This window comes from Phasianus colchicus, chromosome 2 (assembly GCF_987193195.1).
Source record: "Phasianus colchicus chromosome 2, bPhaCol1.hap1.1, whole genome shotgun sequence".
Taxonomy (NCBI): domain Eukaryota; kingdom Metazoa; phylum Chordata; class Aves; order Galliformes; family Phasianidae; genus Phasianus; species Phasianus colchicus.
Window position 1 is genome coordinate 80,526,320 of NC_143437.1, and position 20,169 is coordinate 80,546,488.

At 41.8% G+C, this 20,169-nt stretch overlaps 1 protein-coding gene across 5 annotated transcripts in view; it reads left to right on the forward strand.

Annotated features, from left to right (window-relative positions):
• Positions 1 to 2,169: 2,169 nt before the first annotated feature.
• COL12A1 (collagen type XII alpha 1 chain) overlaps positions 2,170 to 20,169 on the forward strand; it is a 99,824-nt gene continuing 81,824 nt past the window's right edge. For all 5 annotated transcript variants that reach the window (XM_031610772.2, XM_090136136.1, XM_031610773.2 and 2 more), the window contains exons 1-10: positions 2,170 to 2,397; positions 4,783 to 4,890; positions 12,880 to 12,996; positions 14,274 to 14,417; positions 15,945 to 16,001; positions 16,880 to 17,143; positions 17,254 to 17,418; positions 17,853 to 18,026; positions 18,847 to 19,137; positions 19,346 to 19,948. In XM_031610772.2, coding sequence (XP_031466632.2) covers positions 4,818 to 4,890; positions 12,880 to 12,996; positions 14,274 to 14,417; positions 15,945 to 16,001; positions 16,880 to 17,143; positions 17,254 to 17,418; positions 17,853 to 18,026; positions 18,847 to 19,137; positions 19,346 to 19,948 — 1,888 coding nt within the window. In that variant the 5' untranslated portion in view covers positions 2,170 to 2,397; positions 4,783 to 4,817. The remainder of the gene's footprint in view (positions 2,398 to 4,782; positions 4,891 to 12,879; positions 12,997 to 14,273; positions 14,418 to 15,944; positions 16,002 to 16,879; positions 17,144 to 17,253; positions 17,419 to 17,852; positions 18,027 to 18,846; positions 19,138 to 19,345; positions 19,949 to 20,169) is intronic.

A 20,169-nucleotide genomic window follows, 5' to 3' on the forward strand; every position in this document is an offset into this window, starting at 1 on the left:
GCAACACGAACCCAAAATGCAGTTGGTTGGTGTGTTTTGCATGTGAACGATCTTAGTGGGAACACGGTTACTCCTGCTGGAAAAAATCATGGAAGAATGAAATCCTGCTGCCGTTGAAGTCGATGAGTTATGTGCTCTTGCCATCTCTGAGCCTTATTTTGCTCCAAGAAGTGAAGCAAAGCTGCTCAGCTTGAGGAAAGGGGGAGAGTGCCCTCATCACAACTACATCACTCATCCATATGGTGTCAGTGTCTGCGAGGTCTGCTGATTCCAGTGCCTTCACTCACGTAAAAAACCAGCAGCAAAGCATTTAGATATTTTAAAACAATTTCTCCAAATGAGTCAATTTTTTTAATAGAACAATACGTATCATCTTCCATTCCCATGATTTGCATTGATTGATTTCAACAATTAAATGGAAAATCTTGGTCGTCCGATGATGGGGAAACCCACAGCACATTGTGAAAAACAGTCTTGGTGTACACGTGATAAAAGCACCTCTTCTGAGTTAATTCATCTCCTGTGGAAGGACATTTCATTGTGACCATTTTCCTGAAAGTGCTGTTTCCATGACATGCCACATCTACATTGATGTTCTTGGTGTGTGATGTGTTTGCTCAGGAAATGAGATGAAAATTAGAGCCTCAGAATTAATTTCTTAGAAAACCTTTTTTTTTTTTTTTTTTTTTTTTTTTTTTTTTTTTTACTTATCAGCTCTGGATAGGAAGAAATGAAATTCCCTGAGACAAAAAGCCAAAGGAGAAAATCTAAGCTGACAGCTGGGCAAGGGGTGAACAGGTCAAGAGTATCTGAGGGTTTATCAGCAGAGATGTTGCTTTTGGGAAGCACGTGTTATCGACACCAGACAGCCAAAGCCATGGCATGTCCCTGAGAGCAGCTGACTCACTTCCAAAGTGTCTGGAAATGTCAGTGCACGTCTTCTGGTTATCACCTTCTTTTCAGCATTCGGGCTCTGATGCTGATTCCTGGACTATTGCAGAGATGAAGGCGGCCAGATTCAGCTCAGGAGGGGCACATCCTCCTGTCCACACGTCCTCGATCTCCCAATCCTGAGGAAAGCGCCCGGGAGTCGTCCTTCCACGCACTATCGGTCCCTGCTATCGGCCACTTCCACCCGGATGGGCCCCGTCCTCATCCCTCGGAAGCTCACGTTCATGCAGAAAGCTGACATGGAACCAACACACCGCTGAAATCTCCCAGACCTCTTCCAAACAGGCTGCTGGGAAATTGCTGGGAAATTGGCCTGCTCCTCAATTTCGCATTCAATTTTTTTCCCCTTTGTCTGCTCATTCATTAATCTTTTTCTTTTTCTTTCTTCCTTTCTTCTTTATTTCTTTACATTTATTTGTACTTCTCAGCCTGCCCCTTCCTGACCCCCCGCCTCCCCACACCTGCGCTCCGAGCCGGGCCGCTCCACACCGCCGCCGCCGCCAGGGGTCGCCGCCGCCCCGCGGATGGAGCCCCGCGGCATGGGAGGCCGGGGGCGAGGCGGGCTGCGCTGCCACCATCCTGGCCGCCGCCTCTCCTTTTTCCGCGTCCTTGTGCCGCGGACCCCTTGGTTTTCAGCCGCGGGAATGCCGGAGGAGCATCTTTCGTAGGACTGGGAGCGAGGCCCCCGCGGTGCCCGGCTCCGTGCCTCGAGCAGGCAGCCGGGAGCGGGGAAGCCCCGCGGAGCCCCTCGGCGCGGCGGGCTCCCGGCTCGGGAGGCGCGGCTGGTGTTGCAGGTTCCCGCTGTCGGGCAGTGCGAGGGGTTCGCCCCCGGGGCCCCAAACGTACGTGGGAGGAGGTGGGCTAACGCGCGCACGGTATGTGTCTGTAGGATGCTTAGGCTGGAGGGCGAACGCGACTGGTTGCGTGAAGATGACTATTAATGGGTTATTTGATGGCTGCGCGCCGTGCCGCCCCGAGGTTCCCCTCGGGGACACCCCACGCGCTCGGGGACTCAGATTTTCCACCGCTCGCCCCGTCTCCCCCCCGGGCGCGGCGACGGGGCAGGCGGGAGGGGGCGGCGGGGCGGCCCCTGCCCCCGGGCTCGCTGCCGCCCGCCTCATGCCGCAGGAATGCGCGGAGGTATGCGCCAGTTTCCAGAAGCGGATCCCCTTCCCTGCTGGAGCGGAGCGGCGCATATATCATCCGGTGGCAGCAGTCCACCTTCCCTGCAGTTTCGTAACCGCTTACGAGGGTAAATTGAGAGTTGGGAACAGCCCTCTATTAAGTAGCAGATTGAAGAGAGACTCTTCCCACTTGGAGAAGGCGAGTCTTCCCCGACGGACCCCTCGCGTCGGGAGCTACAGTCATCGAGGCGTCTCCCCCGCGCCCGGCTGCTGCCTCCGCTCCTCCTTCGCCGCCGCTGCTACGCGCCGCTCCCTCCACCAGGTGCCCCCGGAGCTTCATCCTTTCTCCTCCTCCCTCTCTCCAGGTCCGACGGCCGCTGCTACGGGCACCGCCACGGACCCGGAGCCCCCCGGAGGTCGGTGCTGCCGGCAGGGGGGCTCTGCCCTCCTCCCGCACCCCGCACGGCGCTCTGAGCGCGACGGCAACCGGGGCTGGGAGAGTGTGCCGGGGGCTGCCCGGCGCCGGGAGCCCCGTCCCTTCGGGGGATGCCCGGGCAGTGGCTGCCGGGGATCGCTCTCCGCCTCTCCCGTGCTGTTTGCAGCTCCCCGGCATCCTTTCTCTTTCCAGTTTTTATGTCTTTTGACCCATCTACTGGCTTCTCCTGTTTGTTTTCTTTGTTTCTTAGAGGGTGTGTGTATATCTATATATATAAAGCACGAAAATAGTAAATTTCGCTCGCTGCATCGTTTGGAAATACTATGGCTAACCTTTGCGGGTTTGAATTAGCGTGAGATCAGACTGCTACTGGTGAAAGCCCGGTGTTTTCTTTGAGTGGTTTCAAGATAAAAGCTGTAGTGCTGCTGCAAAGGTGGCTTTTGGCTGTGCTGAGCCCGCACAGGGAGCTCTCCCTGCAGCCTGCAGGCTTGCTTTCACACGTCCAGGTTTGAGAGAAGGAAACGGAGTGTTTCAAGGCAGGCAATGGGTGTTTGGCTGAGAAGTTTTATTGCACAAAAGAAAAATGTAGACTGGGAACAGTAGACTTGCAGCAGTAATGAGCTCCGAGGTGCCGCTGCGAGATGATTGATTTCTGTTGCTCTTCTTAAGGATCAAAAGATGGCACTCCAAGCCCACGCAAGCTTCCCAGGACTAAAGTCCTTGGAAGGACTAAAGGACTAAAGTCCTTTTAAACGCTGGGGTTAGACGATCCTTAACTCGCTGCACAATGTGTTAGCTGCATGAGAGGACTGCCGCTTCCCACGCAAAGCGGTGGCAGCATCGTGGAGCTCAGGGCTGTTTAATGTCAGCCTCGGTGCTTGTGTCAGGGACTCGACGCGGTCAGTTTTGCTCTTCTGCTTACGCGCTGGAGGTGTCGCTGGACTGAAATGATCGCTTGGTTTTGCTTTGAGCTCGCTCTAATGCTATGTGCAGTTGGCTGAGGCAGCGCACCCAGCTGCCCTGCAGACGGCCGGCAGAAGCCTTTCGGGCTCGGTGTCAATAACCGGGAAAGGCATGCCTGGATCTCGGTAGCGTTTCCTTGATCTGCCCTCTGAATGTGCATTGCTAGCCAGTTCCCTAGATGGCAGAAGAATATTTTCCCTTTTGGCTGTTTCTGTGGGCTAATGAGTTATGTATTTTTCTTTTGTTTTGCTCTTGGCACCTTCCCGATAAAATCTGTTGCCTAATTGCTTGCGGAGTTCTCTTTCCTCCAGCCTAATTATGATGGATGATATGTAATGCATTTATAGCTTTGTTCAACCAAATTACCCCTCCCTACTTCCTGAGCTAAAAAAACACTTATATGCCTGTGCAAGGAGGGGCATGCATACTAGCCCTTACTTAGAAGAAAAATCATTTGTAAGTTTTGCTGGAGGAACTGGGAGCAGTTTGACATGACTTTGAGCAGAGAGAGTTAAAAAGGTAGAGCTGCTTGCATCTAGGAGCTGCTAACCTGGCCCAATCCCACCTATTTTGCTAGACAACCTGCAGGGATTGCAGGATTCTTTGGCCTGCCCGCTCTTTATGGTGTATTTTAAATCTGTTTTCTCTCAGAATGTGTAAATGAATTATCAGATGTTGAAACATCGTGGCTAGACAGACGTGTCAGGTTTCAGCTGTGTTACATACACTTCTGTATAATCTATTTCAGACCTTCGAGAAATGAAGAATAGCACATTCGTAGGCAGAACACCTCAAAAAAAGTTTTATTATGGTTTCCAAACTGCCTCGAGACCACTAAAACCCAGCTAACTAAGTGCTTCAGCAGCTATGAAAAAGGAGCCGAATAAAATCCCCAGCTGAAAGAGACATTTGGTTGATTGAAGGCAGCAGTGACCTCTGAATTAGCTATCATGGCTTGCGATGAAGTCATGGAGCTCCCTCCTGGCTCCTGCCGTGCAGCGGCGCACAGCTCTGCACGTTAACCCTGGCGAGGTTAAAGCTGTGTGTGCTACCGTGATCAGAAAGGGTTTGGTGACAAAAGGCACATTATTGCGAGAATGGACTTGAGTTAGTCATGCAGATCTGTCACAGTTTTGGACCGCTTTCAAGTCTAGAGGTTTTAACCTGGTCCCGTGGGTGGGTGCTGGGGATAAGGGAACAAAGTGAAATCCCCGTTCGTCTTTCTTATGTCTCATGAATACACCCACGCAACCCTCTAATCCATGCATATGATTTCCTTTCTTCCTCTTTTTGCCCCTACTGCTGCAGATTCATTCATGTTGTTGTGAGCTGAAAGGGCAGACATGAGGACAGCGCTGTGCTCGGCGGTGGCTGCGCTGTGTGCCGCCGCCCTCCTCTCCTCCATCGAGGCTGAAGGTAACCGTCCCCCCCCTGCCCCTTCGCGCGGGTGCCCCGTGAGACAACCCACCAGGCCCAAGCTGCCGCCTCCCCTCTCTCTTTTTGAATGTCACTCCTTCACCTTCTCTCTTTCTCTCCTTCAGAGGAACGCCTCTCCTTCTTTGCCCAGCTCCTTCTGTGCTCTGTTTCTCCTGGCTGGTCAGTCAAAATGTAGCTCCCTCTTTCTGTCTCTCTGGTGTGCTGTCCACACCACTCAACAGCGGCGATGCCCCAGGGGAACGCAGTGTCCCGAGGAGCCCCAGGCACTGCCGGGGCCCACAGCACTGTCCTGCGCCTGCCGGAGCCACTGGGCTGTGCAGTTGTGGTTAGTCGTGTTGAGCGAGGAAAAGAGAAATCCACCACCCGACCACCTGCAGCTCTGAAATAAAATGCTCCAACAGAGTCTGGCTCTCCGCGCCTGTTGTGTTTTGTTTGGACCGGCCCCCTCGCCTTCACCCCACTGGTCTCCTGGCCCCCCATGCTCGGTGGGGCAACCCCTGACTGAGCCCTTGGGGCGGCCCTACCTCCCCAGGTACTTCGCAGTGGGCCTGCCATGGGGGACAGCTCTGGGGAGATGTCATTGTATCATGCATCCCATATGCAGCCAAAAGGTGGCCGGGCCTCAGCCAGACCTTGCTTTGGCCAATGGACTCCGAGGCTTTGGCACACCTGTTGTGCCATTGTCTCTAGAGCGGCCTTCTCCTCCTCCTTCTCCTCCTCGTGGGCCTCTGGTTTTGCTGGAGGTTTCTGTCTGTTCTTGGCAGCTCGCTGCCTACAGCTGTGGGGAGACACAACTCTCGTCATGGTGTCTCTGCTGCCCTGGGGGATTATCACAAGTGTGGGATAACCCATGTGAGCTGGACAGTAGTAACAGCATTTCTGTTAGCAGTGTCCGCCAAGAGAAATACAAAGATGCAAGGTGCAACTGGACACAGAAGTGATTTGGTCTGACCTCTGGAACTCAGCTCCATCAATAGGGTGTGCCCTCTGTTTGAACTTGGAAAAACAGAAGCCAGTGTCTGGTAATTCAGTTTTTCCCCTCCTCCTTTTTCCGTACTGAGCTGAAAAAAATTCTCTGACTGTGGCCTGTCACAGTTGTCTGTGTCTGGACATGGTTGCCTTGGCTGATGGCTACTAAAAGTATGGTGAGAGAGGCTTCTAAGATGTCTCTTCCCATGTCTGCTCTGTTGTCAGGAGGCACAGAGGCATAAAAGAGACAATTTTCTGGAAAGTATGGCATTTCTGTTGTCAGTACTACATCTGGTCACCCTAGGAGGGGATCAAGTCTCTTCCTCCCTCTCATGCTACGTTGTTGTTGGCTGAACAACCAGAAAGGTCATTTAAAGTCTTTTCAGAACTGCATTTCAAATGCAGGACCACTGTGCCAGAGAAAGCAGAGGAAACGTACGGTTTTGATGGAGGAAGGGAGAGGATGTATTTGTGCATGCTTCCCACTTCTAGGAATGAGCTGGTTCAGGGTTTGAGTGATGTTGCTGTTGTGCTGCACCATTGGTTACGTTTAAGGAGTGAGCTATTTCAGAATGAGTGAAGGCATTTTATTTATGTGGTGTGGACTGAAACAGCCACGGTTTGAGGACTGTTAGCGAAAGCTAGAAGTATGTGTTGGAGAAGCACACAGCTGTTTTGTAAGGATGAAGCTAGTTATATTACCAGTCAAGCTGACTGTTTAGATCTCATTTTAAAGTGTGTGCCATTGTTAAACAAAGGAATGGACAAAGCCTGATCTTGTCAATTGTGTAGCACTCCTGATAGGATTTATGCTGCTCTGCATTTGGAAGTTTGTATTAAATATGTATTAAATAAAGTGCATGGCTTTGGAGCAACTTCTCATAGCTCCAAGTTTTGAAGCAAGAACAGAGAAGTATCTTTGAGTAGGAAGTACGGTGAGAAATAGTGATGCTGAAAATAGAAATTCAAAATAAGGAATACTTTAGGACTTGCTCTGGTGAGAGCTGCTGTTGTAAAGCCTTTTTTTTTTTTTTCACTGTGCTTTTTGCTTGGGCAATAGGGGCCATTCTTCTGCACTGTTCTAACATTGTGCTTCAATTTTGTACATTGCATATTGGATCTTAGTTGCTTTAGTTCTGGTCTCATTCCAACTTAATTCCTGTCTGCTGAACTGACCTTCTCCTACAGATATTTGTCTTTTAGTCTGTTCCTTCAACTTCCACACCATACTGTGCCAAAATCCTCTTCCTTCCAGTCCTGTCTCAGGCTGCTAGTGCTACGTACATTTGCATGACTGTACTTTAATGCACTTAAAAAAAAAAAAAATCTTTTATTCCCTTGGCTCCTCCTACAGTGGTTACAAGAGATGCAGTTTGAGTTTTCTTTCCGTCAGCTGTGCGCAGGCATTTGGTAGAATGAAAAAGTGAGAGAGGGATAAGAGAGAAGAGCACTTGATGTGGTCAGAGTTGTTGATCTGCGATGGGAATGTGGTGTGAAAGCAAAGGGAAGGAAAAACAATGCTCTCTTTTTCTTCTCCCTTCCTCCAGCTTCCATTTCTCAGTCTCTCCTGGCAGTAGATCTGGTATTTTTTTCTGAAACTGCTGTTCAGATTTCTAAATACTCCAGGATGAAGCAGGTTCTTCCTCACAGCTGCTCTGTGAGTCCTTCACAAGAGTAGTGCTCTGTTGCTGTTGGCAAAGCAGAGAGGTGCAGTAATGGTGTTAGAGCTTTTCTACAGGGATACAACAAAGCAAGGGTTTCTCTTTGGATATTTACTGTGGCAGTAGAATGGGTAAAACCAACATATAGTCTGAATGCATTCATAGCATTTCATTGTGGAAGTTACTTGTTTACTTTGGACAAGTGAGCAGATATGTTTTCAAGCTCCGTGTTTTTACTTTTACAATGAAATTCTACCTGTTCTAATTTGCCGCCCTTCTGATCTTTCTCTCTGGCTTTAAGCACATGTGTATGATGCCTTATTTTAGGCTTTATTTGTTTCTTGCCATTTCAGTCCATCACTGCCCAACTGCAGTGTATTTGGTGTATGTCCTTGCGTCAAGAATTCTTTCTGACACACTATATTTTCCATCTGTGATCACATACAGCTGGGGGCAAATCTGCATCCTTCTATTAAAAGATAATATTTTCATTATTATAGTCATAATTGAGCCAAGTTAATTCCTTGCAAGTAACCAGTTTGTTATAATCAGAAGGTTGTGCTATTACAGTGTCCTGGCTTCTGTAGTGTTTGCTACATGCAGAGGGATTTTCAAAGGCACAAAAGAGGAATGATGAAATAATTGGTTCTGCATAACCATTGGGCACGTGACGGTTCTGACTTTTCAACATTTTGGGAATTGGTTCAGACCTGAAATGTCTGTTTTCTAGAGAATAGGGAAGGAGGGCATCCCTGAGCCCAGGACGACCCAGGATAGCTGAAACTTCTAAAGTTAATCACCTAATCAGCTTTGGAATTGGTTGGTGGGACCTTAGTTCATGCCCTTTTGATGTATGATTTCTATCCTTTGAGAAATTAGCTGTTGATTTTCAAATTCCTGAAGAGACAGCCATTTAGACTGAAGTGTGAAGGTGTGTTTTGTATATGGATGACGCTGACTACAAATTCTTGTTTTTTCCCACTTCTAATTAGAATTAGAAGCAAAGTGTACATGTGAGTTTATGTATATACACACATGCACACACATACGGGAAACAAACGTGCCAAAATTTGGTAAATATTTATGCATGTAGTGTATGTATATATATATATGTATACATGGTTCTTTATTATGTTACATTTAAATGTGTATACTTAAATGTACAAAAAAAAAAAAAGCATACACATTTAAATGATTTTCTTTCAAAATACACCTACATGAGCTGCATATCTCAGGTTTTGAATAAATTTCACATATAGTGTAAAATTTTTAAAAAATGCAGACCTACAGGAGACACTCTGTGTACTGTTGGCAGTGAATATCTTGCAAAGCTGAGAAGATATTCTCTTCTACACTCATAGGCTATAACTCATTCCTTCTATTCATTTTAGCAAGACAAACTTCAAAAGACCTTGACTGGGGTTGTGATCTAGTTAGCTGTGTGAAATTTGTGCCAAGTATGAAGAAAACATTACATGAAGAGTTTGGGCCTCTTCCAGCCTCAGCGGGGCTTATCTCAGTGAGACCGTGAGTGGCCTTATTCTTCAGCTACCATGGCCTGTATGCTATTTTAACAAGAACTAATATGTTATTTTTCATGCTAATTAGCAGCAATCTTTTTCAGTGTTGGAATTACAGTTTTTGTGTCACATAAGGGTTGTGGACTGCAGCTACTTCCAAGTTATATTACTTTTAAGATTGGTTATAGATCTGAATTGCTTGATCTGCTGATTATATTTTTCTTCTATCTTATTAAGACGTTTGTTGGGATACTCTAGCAGTCACGTGTTATCTATAAAAAACTGTAGACTTCCGGTCTGTTGATAAACAGATGTGTATTATCTGTTGAGTAATACAAGCTAGTCTAAGAATACATAACATGAGAAAATGCTTTGCTCTATATTTTTTTTCTTTTTTGCAGAAAATATACTGCTGTATTAAATGCATATAATGGAAGGAGTGAATGAAGTATGTCTTTTTTTTTTTTTTCTTTTGTGGCCTGTAAGATAGGATATGCAATCAAAGAAGCTGTCATGTCATAGTTCTAAGAGTGGTAAGAGTTAACACTGTGTAAACATTAAAAATTTATACTGTCATAGAGCAAGTTAAGATTTTAATGAACTGGAATGCTGTAGGGGAGCCCTACATTTCTGTGCAGCAGCAGTGGGATCACTGTATGAAGGGAATAGTAAGATATTGTCATGTGTTACAATTACAATCTTGTACCTTGATATGTCAGAGAGAAGTTTGTCCTAGATTTTGATATAGCAGGGCTGGACAGACTGGCACTGTCACTACACTTTACATATGTGCACAGCTTCATTTGGGCTAGTAGTCTTATGTCAAGACTACTTGCTCAGGTAAAGCTTAAGCCTTTGTAAAATGGAGTTTTAAGGGCTGTTCCTGCAATGGGGCAAACTCCCACTAGACCAAGGGCCATTTAGTTCCTCGTCTGATTTCATAAGAAGAATTTTGTGGAGGGCTGGTGGAGTTGCCCTGTTTGATGATGACAGTAAGATTTTTACCCTCTAACTATTTTGATGTACTTCAGATTGACTTACATCTCTGTCATATGACCATGCTTTGATCTTGATCCCACAGCCAGTTTCACATGGATGAAATTCAATCCATGTGAAGGACAGTGGATGTTGTAGAGGTTCTATGTGAGTATCGAAAGCTTGCAGGCCGTCCAGAAGACATTTTGACAACATTGGATCCAAACTCACTTTTCTTCATTCAGACAAGTTTCCTTTTTGGATTTCTATGGAAGAAGCACACAGTGATTTAATTTTTTGAGCCTGCCATATGCTGAGGACAACAGAGATTTGGCTTAGGTGTTGGGAACAACTTTACGAGGACAGAGGAATTAAGGCACTGAAGTAATTTCTGTGGGAAGCGGGCAGTTTTGCCAATGGTGGAAGTCTCAAAATGTGATCTGAGCAACCATGTCAGGAATGACATGGGATGGCTGATCGTGTCTTGGCCATGGGAAAAACTAGGGGACTTTCTGATGTCCCCTGCAAAACTGCTGTTCTAAAAAGCTGTGAATAGCCGAATGAATGGATATGTTAATTATGTATTGATGTACTGTTCTTTTCAACTGCCAAGATCCACATCTGAATTTTTATAAAATGGGTCAAAATCCTTTAAAATGTTCAAGACTTTTCCTCACAGTCAGTTTTTTCAGTTTATCTGGAATCCGGTCATTTGGATATCAACAAGTTGGGCTGCTGCTGTCCTTCAGCAGCTAAAGCCTAAAGTCTCTGCTGCAACATACCAATTTACTTGCAAGGTTGGTGGTGCTATTTTTTCCATGTACTGATTTTTTTTTTTTAAAAGCATGCTCAGGTCAGTTGTCTCTGCCTTTGCATTAAATTTGTCCTGAGCCATTGCTACTGAAACAATATTTTATAATGATATTCTTATTTATTACCTGAATGTATTGTACTATTAACATGTGTTGCATGATTTTGATACTAAGAAACTAGCCTGCAATCTCTAGCATTGTGATACTCATAAAATGAATGATAGATAAAATGTGCATGCACATTTTAATGGTCTAATCTCACTGCCTGTGTATGGATAATAGGAAAAATAACAATTACTTCAATACTAGTTACCTATTTTATCAGTATTACAAAGCCATATTATCCTATGGTTGGAAATAACAGTAAAGTAAAAGCAAAAAGAAGGCCTACAAAATTGGTTTTCATTTTTTTGATCTCAGTCTTACTTACTGCAATTGGATGGTGTCTTTTCATAAGTATATGTTTTAGCATTTATTTCTTGATCAGCTCTTTAACTTATGCTCCAAAGCAAGACAAAAGTCTTATTTGAGTTATGATAGAGATCTTCTGTGAAATGGATTAAGAATGCCTGCAAAATGGTCTGCAGTAGTAAAGGAAAGTATGGCTGAATCTCATCTTACTTTGTAGACCTATTTAAACAATAATATATAATACACCTACCATGCACTGACAGTGAGTCAGTAAAATATTGCATGAGTAAGCATGACACTTCTACAAAGAGAATATCATTATAAAATATTTATGAAATGTCTTTGTGTAATGAACCTTGTACATGGAGGCTTTTGTCCATCGTGGGAAGCTAAAGAAATAATAATCAACATCTCATTTACATATGCATGATGCTGCAAAATAGCATACATAAACTATTTCTTTCTGTACTGTTCAATTACTTCTGTCATCAGCTCCTATAAGATTTATTTGCAGTCATTTGTTTGGATCACTGGTGCCCTCTTTTCTGTTCTCTACAGATTCCATAAAATGAATGTCCATAAATATACTTTGATGCTTTCTTTTCATAATTAACCATTGTGTTGTATGGAACCATACTGGCATTTTATGTTAAAATGCCTCTAGTAGTATGGGTACACCTGCTGCAAGGGGAACATGAAAACATTAGTTTACACCTTTGAATTTTTACAGTAATGTGGTGTAAACATATAGAATCTTATTTTTATGAGCTCTCACGTCAGCTCAAATATGTCAGCAAATTCCAACCATTACTAACCTCATTTATCCACCTCTTAGTTCCTCCATTCTTTTCAGCCATATGCAAAGTATGTCACTGTAGAGGCTTCTAGGAACCAAGGGGTGGAGCTCTCCCTATTCTGAAATAAAATGATACATCAGTATATCATTATTACTGATATACATTTTACATGCATATTCTTATCTAGACCCTAACAGAAATTGTTTTACTGAGCCAATTTGAACAAATGGCCAATTTGTTTTCCCTGTATTCTTAAAAATATTTTTTTCTCTGCCAAGTTTCTAGATTCAGTGAAATTGATAAGAAATATGGCTGTGCAGAGACTATACTCAAAAGTGGATCAATTCTTTGATGTCTAATTAAGAAGAGTACTGTGTTCTCTCAATGTTCTAAATGATCTCTTGGTATTGTGAGCAGGTTGTGATTTGGCATGCTTGTACGGATTGCACCCAGCATGTACAAAAATTCCTTTTAATTGTTATGTGAAATGTTTGCATATGTGGTGATTATCTGTGAACTCATTGTACATGTATCCAGATGTGTTTTCTATTGTGCTTGATTTTGCTGGCCATTCTTGAATGTCTTGGCAACTCAAGAAACATACATTCTGTGCTGTCCTCTGTAACGCGTATACTCTTTGATGTTGTGTCATATTTTGTCAGCTTTTATTTTACTCTTTTTCCAACAACATATCTTTATATTTGTTGGAAACAAATTTATGCAAAGACAATTTTAGTAAGCTTTGCTCAACATTATTTTATTTTTTCATTTGCCAAAGCTTGTTCAAACGTTTAAACATCCACCTGGTATAAATCTTTTGCAGTTAATCCACCGTCAGACTTGAATTTTACAATTATAGATGAACATAATGTTCAAATGTCATGGAAAAGGCCACCAGATGAAATAGTGGGTTACAGGATAACTGTGGTTCCTACAAATGGTGAGTTCAATAAAATTTTATTATTTGGTTTTTGGAAAACCTGAGCACTTTTTAAATTGTATCCAAGTTAGGTATGAGAACAGTGAGTGACATCTTTCTGAAAATTGGGTAGCAGCGAAGGGCATACATGAAAGAGCAGTGACTGTTCCTAATTAGGATATTTCTTTTCTTAGTATTTACCATTTGTGGACTGCAAATAATAAGTTTTGGGTTTTTTTTTCCTTTGCAAGGAACAAGAAGGTAAAGTCCTCACTGTGTTCCTCTTCTATGCCTTTACCTCATTAGGGAATTGCATCGGTCTTCTTTCAAGTACATCTCCAAGAGGAAGTATTACATGTGTCAGATAATGATGCAGTGATGTCATGTAACTTCCATAACATGGCCATAATAATGGTTGTGTAAGACACTTGTTATTCTGTTTCATTTTGAGAAATAATCCGTGAGAATCTGGATTGGAACTGGACCATAATTTGTTAAATTATAGTACATTTTGTATGTGTATTTTTGTCATAGTCTCAGCTGAAATGAAATTGCTTTCTTCCGAGTGTCTGGTATGATGCTACATTTTGTTCTTGGAGAAAAACAATGTTGATAACACACTGATGTTTATAATTGCTGCTGAGCAGTGTTGCACAGAACCAGGGCCATTCATAGTGAAGAGCCCAAGGAGCTGGAGGGGAACAGAATTAGAACAGCTGACTTAAACTGACCGAAGTGATATTAGATACCATATTAAATAATGTGGAAAGAGTTTCGAAGGGGATAGGAGTACATCTTGTTACCTTTTACTGCTCAGGGGGGCTACCTTGGCACTGGTTGGGTGGCGGTGAGCAATTGCTTGTGCATCACTTGTTACACATATTTACATTTGTCAGAATTATTATCCTTTTCTTTTTCTCTATCCTAGTAAATAATTTTTTTCTCAACCCACAAGTTCTACTTTGTTTTTTCGCAGTTCTCTTACCCATCCCACTGGGAAGTGGGGAGAGTGAGCAAACAGCTGTGTGGTGCTGAGCCACCTGTGGAGTTAAACCACAACAATTTTAAATTTCAAATTTCCTGGAATTCATTAAACATTTCAGTAATTTTTGTCAGTACTGAAAACTTAATTGGAAGTTTCATGTTTCAAAATGTTTAAGGAAAGCAGAACTGTATCATTGTAAATTTGTCACTGGATGTTTAGATAAATTATTCTCTGTTGTATTTTTTTTAATCATCTTATCATTGATATTATTGGATTGAAACACTGCATTAACTGTTTTATATATTTATTGCAGATGGACCGACAAAAGAATTTACTCTTTCACCTAGCACAACTCAAACTGTCTTATCAGATCTTATACCTGATATAGAGTATGTTGTATCAATAGCTTCATATGATGAAGTAGAGGAGAGTCTGCCTGTTTTTGGCCAACTAACAAGTAAGTATATGTAATACAACTTATGGAAGAGAATAGAATAGTATAGAGTAGTTCAGTTGGAAAGACTTTTGAAGATAATTGAGTGCAACTGCCTGACCAATTCAGGGCTAACTAAAAGTTAAATCATGTTATTGAAAGCATTGTCCAAATGCTTATTGACATTTGTCAAGCATGGGGCATCAAACTACCTTGCAAGGAAGCCTATTTCAGTATCTGACCACAGTAAATAAAATTTTCCTAATGTACAGTCTGAACCTCCCCAGGTGCAGCTTTGAGCTGTTCCTCTGTGTCCACCAGTTATAAGGAGCAGAGCCCACCACCTCCCTCTGGTTTCCTTTGGAGCTGCAGAGAGTAATGGGCTTACCTCTCAGCCTTCTTTTCTCCAGATTAGACAATCGAAGTGTCCTCAGCTTCTCACAGGACACTCCTTCCAACCCACTGACCAGATTTGTGGTCCTTCTTTGGACACTTTCATTTATCTCAACATAATTTTTATGTTGTGGAGGCCAGAACCTTATATATTCAAAGTGAGGCTGCACTAGTGCTGAACTAAGCAGCAAAACCCCCCTCTTTTGACAGGCTGGCTCTGCTGTGTTTAATGCATTCCTAAATCTGATTTGCCCCCTTTGCCAGGGCACACTGCTGACTCGTATAGAGCCTGTTGTCAACCAGTTAGAAAACTGAATAACAGAACTGACCAGTCATTTACAGAACTTGGCTTTATTCCAGTTCCTCAGCAAAATATTGGCACATACCTAAACTCAGATCAGATGTAGCTGCACAAAAAGCTTTTTTTTTTTTTTTTGCATTAAGCGTAATTCTTCACAGGATCAAAGATGAAAGGATGCCTGGATATACTGTTTCTGACATCTCATACAAAGTTCTTTGCAGGAGACCTCTGGTTTTGTTGAACTGGGCCTACTTCCTATTAACTGCGTCTGCATTCAAAGGGAAAGGTGTAATTGACTTAAAAAATGAATCTGTCTGGACTTCTGTGGAAAAAAAAAAAAACAACCCACAAACTTATTTTCATTAAACAGCAAAATGTGACATATATATATATATATAAATCAAATATAGACTTGAAACTTTTATCGTGTACAGTTAATAATTTTAAGTTAAACACAGCAGACTATCTTCAATAGCATGTTTTGTCACATGCTTCAAGCTACCCAAATAATACAGGAAAATTATTTACGATGAGTTTCCCAGTGTGTTAGTGAGGAGCAATACTTGTATTTCATCTGTGCATGTTGCAGTGAATTCTATGATTCTGTGGTTGATTTGGGGAATATTACTTGGAAACATGTGAGTTCCAAATTATTACATTTTTTGTATTTTGTGTTGACCTGAATGCTATGTTGTCAAGTCTTCAATTACATGTGATGTAGTTATAACTTGCCTTTCTGTATTCAATTTCTGAGGCTTATCAGATTTATGCCCCTAATTCCTTACATGGTTTTCATTGATTTTAACAAATTAACCTAATTTCCTTTATTAATCCTACCTATGTTGCATTTTGTGCAGTTCAGACAGGTGGTCCGGGCATACCAGAGGAAAAGAAGGTTGAAGCTCAAATACAAAGTAAGATGTTTTGTCTATCAGCGTGTCTTGTATTTTGTCTAGTAGATGTTTTAGAGATTTAGTGAGATTTAGTTTCAGGGCCTTACAAAGTTAAGCTGTGTTCCTTTGTTACTTAGCAATAAAGTTAACTTTTAAAGCTGCCTAGAATTAGGGTAGTATGGTTTGGTTGTGGTTGGACATGATGATCTTTAAGGTCTTTTCTAACCTGAGAAATTCTGTGATTCTATAAAGACTCTCTTCTATGAAGAAAAGACACTGTCTTTTCAAGGCACTACAGAAGATGCCATGCAGCTATTGTGGGGAGATAAGAATGGAAAGCAGAAGTGGTAACAAAATGACATTTCCTTAAAATTAAGCTGTTTTGAAAAATTTTATGTATAAGGTAGTACCTGCTGTGGGATAACAGATCTTATGAAATAGAATAGTAGGCACTGGAATGGGCTGCCCAGGGAGGTGGTGGAGTCCCCTTCCCTGGAGGTGTTCAAGGAACGTTTGGATGTTGTGTTGAGGGATATGGTTTAGCGAGAACCATTGGTGATAGGTGGATGGTTGGACTGGATGATCTTATAGGTCTTTTCCAACCTTAGTGATTCTGTGATTCTGTGAATGAGAGGTATCTTAAAACTGATTTTGTATCTCACAATTCATTGTGTTAATGGCAGCTAAAAGTCCCTTATCTGTGTTCACCTAGGTGAATAATGTTTCCCTAAATAAAATAATTCCAGAGAATAATATGAGTCTATTGAAAATCTGTTCATTTTATCTTTTATTCACTATTTCTCTCAGATGTTTCTCACTGATTCCTAAGAATACAATTGCACATCTGCTAACAGTTTTTTTGTTTGTTTGTTTGTTTTGTATGTGTGTGTGTGTTCCAGAATGCTCCATAAGTGCAATGACAGATTTAGTTTTCCTGGTAGATGGTTCATGGAGTGTAGGGAGAAACAACTTCAGATATATCCTGGACTTCATGGTTGCCCTTGTGTCAGCTTTCGACATTGGGGAAGAAAAGACAAGAGTTGGAGTTGTTCAGTACAGTTCAGATACAAGAACAGAGTTCAATTTAAATCAGTATTTCAGAAGAAGTGATCTTCTTGATGCAATCAAAAGGATACCTTATAAAGGTGGCAACACAATGACAGGTATAGATTTCCCTTATATGTGTTTATGCAGCATACAATTCTTATTTTAAATTTGCTTTAAATCTTAGTTCATTCATGCCTAATAAAAATACAACTTGTCTTTTTTTCAGGGGAAGCTATTGATTACCTGGTTAAAAACACTTTCACTGAGTCAGCTGGCGCAAGAAAAGGCTTTCCCAAAGTAGCAATTGTCATTACGGATGGAAAAGCTCAAGACGAAGTTGAAATTCCTGCAAGAGAGCTTCGCAACATAGGAGTTGAAGTTTTTTCTTTAGGTATGTTTTTGATGATTGAGAGATTAGCATTCCTAAAGCAGTAAGTTATACATTTTGCAGATTCTGGCTTTGAAGTTGTGCTATACCCATCTTTTCATATATGTGTGCCTTGAAACAGGCATTTGTAACCTTCAGAATGAAACATACGAGTTGTGTTAACTCACTAGTAGTTTTGTAGCTCCTATGTGGAGACTAAGAAGGCTGACAAATAGAGTTTGACCCTTGGTCTTACCATATGATTTTCTTAAGTTGAAAATGGAGTGTATTACTTCATTGCATTTAGATATTTAGTATTATGGTTATTGATAATGACTTTAGAGAGAACTAAATTTAACTCAGCTTTACCTCAGTATATTCTGATACTTTATCAGTGCATTCACAGGTGTTTGTATTTTACAGCCACTTAACATGGTCCTGTCTATTGTGATTTCTAGGAATCAAAGCAGCAGATGCAAAAGAACTCAAGCTAATTGCATCTCAGCCTTCACTGAAACACGTGTTCAACGTGGCTAATTTTGATGGAATTGTAGATATACAGAATGAAATTATATTGCAAGTGTGCTCTGGAGTGGATGAGCAGCTGGGTGAACTGGTTAGTGGAGAAGAAGGTGAGATACTTTTATAAATGCATTTACTGTTGTCAGTTCATTCTGATGCACGTGTAAGGAGACTAGCCCTACTTGCTTTGCTTTGGTTTTTTGTTTTTGGAGCTTGATCCATTGCCTCATTAAGCAAGTGTGAAAAACAGGTTTCAGCTCTGTGCATTTAAATACAGGAGGGCAAAACGTGTAATGTAGTAGATTTGGAATAGCTCCATTATTCTGAAGTTTCAGAGGCAACAAAATGATGATCAGTTATCAGAGTCTCCTACACTTGGTTTGAACTTCTATGGAGAAATTGTATGAAAAGGAAAAATCTGGTTGATATAGGGGCAGAATATTATTGTTAAATGTTAAATAATAAATTGAAGAATCCTGAAAAAAACACAGACATCAAGCTGTATCACTGCAGTTCTCTGTCTATGTAAGATTCTGAATAAGTAGTTATCTGTTGCACAAAATGGTAGCAGGATGACTCCGCTGTCACAATGATCTGCTCAGGTCTGCATTTTTTCAGACCCTTTGCTGTGTTCCTATGGGTGTTGATTTCACTTCTGTCTGAAATAGGTTTAGAGGAGAAGAACATTTCTCCTGGGACTTCACTAAATTTGGGGTTTCACAAATGCGTTGTTTATATTTTTAACTTCTCTCTGATGCCCCTCATGAAATTTCCTGTAATTCAGTTATGTTTATTTATGCTAAATATAGGTGTGATTTTAAAGTAAAGATTAAGCAAGGATGACTGAATTTATTTAAGAAATAAAAACGTACAAATAAATCTGTTTATAATTACAATTAATAATTTGGGTTTACTTTCAATTTCTTTCAGTGGTAGAGCCTGCTTCAAATCTAGTAGCCACTCAGATCTCCTCAAAATCTGTTAGGATCACTTGGGATCCATCCACAAGCCAAATAACTGGCTATCGGATACAGTTCATCCCAATGATAACTGGTGGAAAACAACATGTGCTGAGTGTGGGTCCTCAGACTACTGCTCTGAATGTTAAAGATCTCTCTCCAGACACGGAGTATCAAATTAATGTTTATGCAATGAAAGGACTGACCCCCAGTGAGCCCATAACTATAATGGAAAAAACACAGCAAGTCAAAGTTCAAGTGGGTGAGTTAAGAACTACTGCATTATTTTCAGGCAGGAGCTTTTTGTCTGAACCTCTGATATTTGCTTTGGTATCATACCTTTACTGTTTATAAGAGCTTTACTTGGAATGGTTTATTTCCTTTATAAGCAACTGGATATAATGCAGATGCAATTGAAATACCATCGTTACTGAACACCTGTTTATAGTGGTGATTCTTTTTCTTTACAGAATGCTCACGTGGTGTGGATGTAAAAGCTGATGTTGTGTTTTTAGTGGATGGCTCCTACAGCATTGGTATCGCCAATTTTGTTAAAGTAAGAGCCTTTTTGGAAGTGTTAGTTAAAAGCTTTGAGATATCGCCTCGAAAAGTACAGATAAGTCTTGTCCAGTACAGCAGAGATCCCCATATGGAGTTCTCTTTGAACAGATACAACAGAGTGGAAGACATAATTCAAGCTATTAACACCTTCCCCTACAGAGGTGGATCTACCAACACAGGCAAAGCCATGACATATGTGAGGGAGAAAGTATTTGTTACCAGCAAAGGATCAAGACCAAATGTGCCAAGAGTCATGATTCTTATCACTGATGGAAAATCATCAGATGCTTTTAAAGAACCTGCAATAAAACTGAGGGATGCAGATGTAGAAATATTTGCAGTTGGTGTGAAGGATGCAGTGCGTACAGAGTTAGAAGCAATTGCATCACCTCCTGCTGAAACCCATGTTTACACAGTGGAAGATTTTGATGCTTTCCAAAGAATATCATTTGAGCTTACACAGTCTGTCTGCCTACGGATTGAGCAGGAATTGGCTGCAATTAGGAAAAAATGTAAGTAAATATTTCCTAGAAAAATATGGAAAATGCAATGAAAAAAATGTGAAACAATGTCCTGTTGTAATAGCTACATAAAAGAATTAATGTTGAAATTGACCATCTACAAATAAAAATTTTAATAGCTGGGGTTTGGTTGTAATTTTGATATATATTAAAAGCAATGGGAGGAAATGAATAGAGAAATGCAGGTAGAAAAAAAAAAGGAGAAATATCTT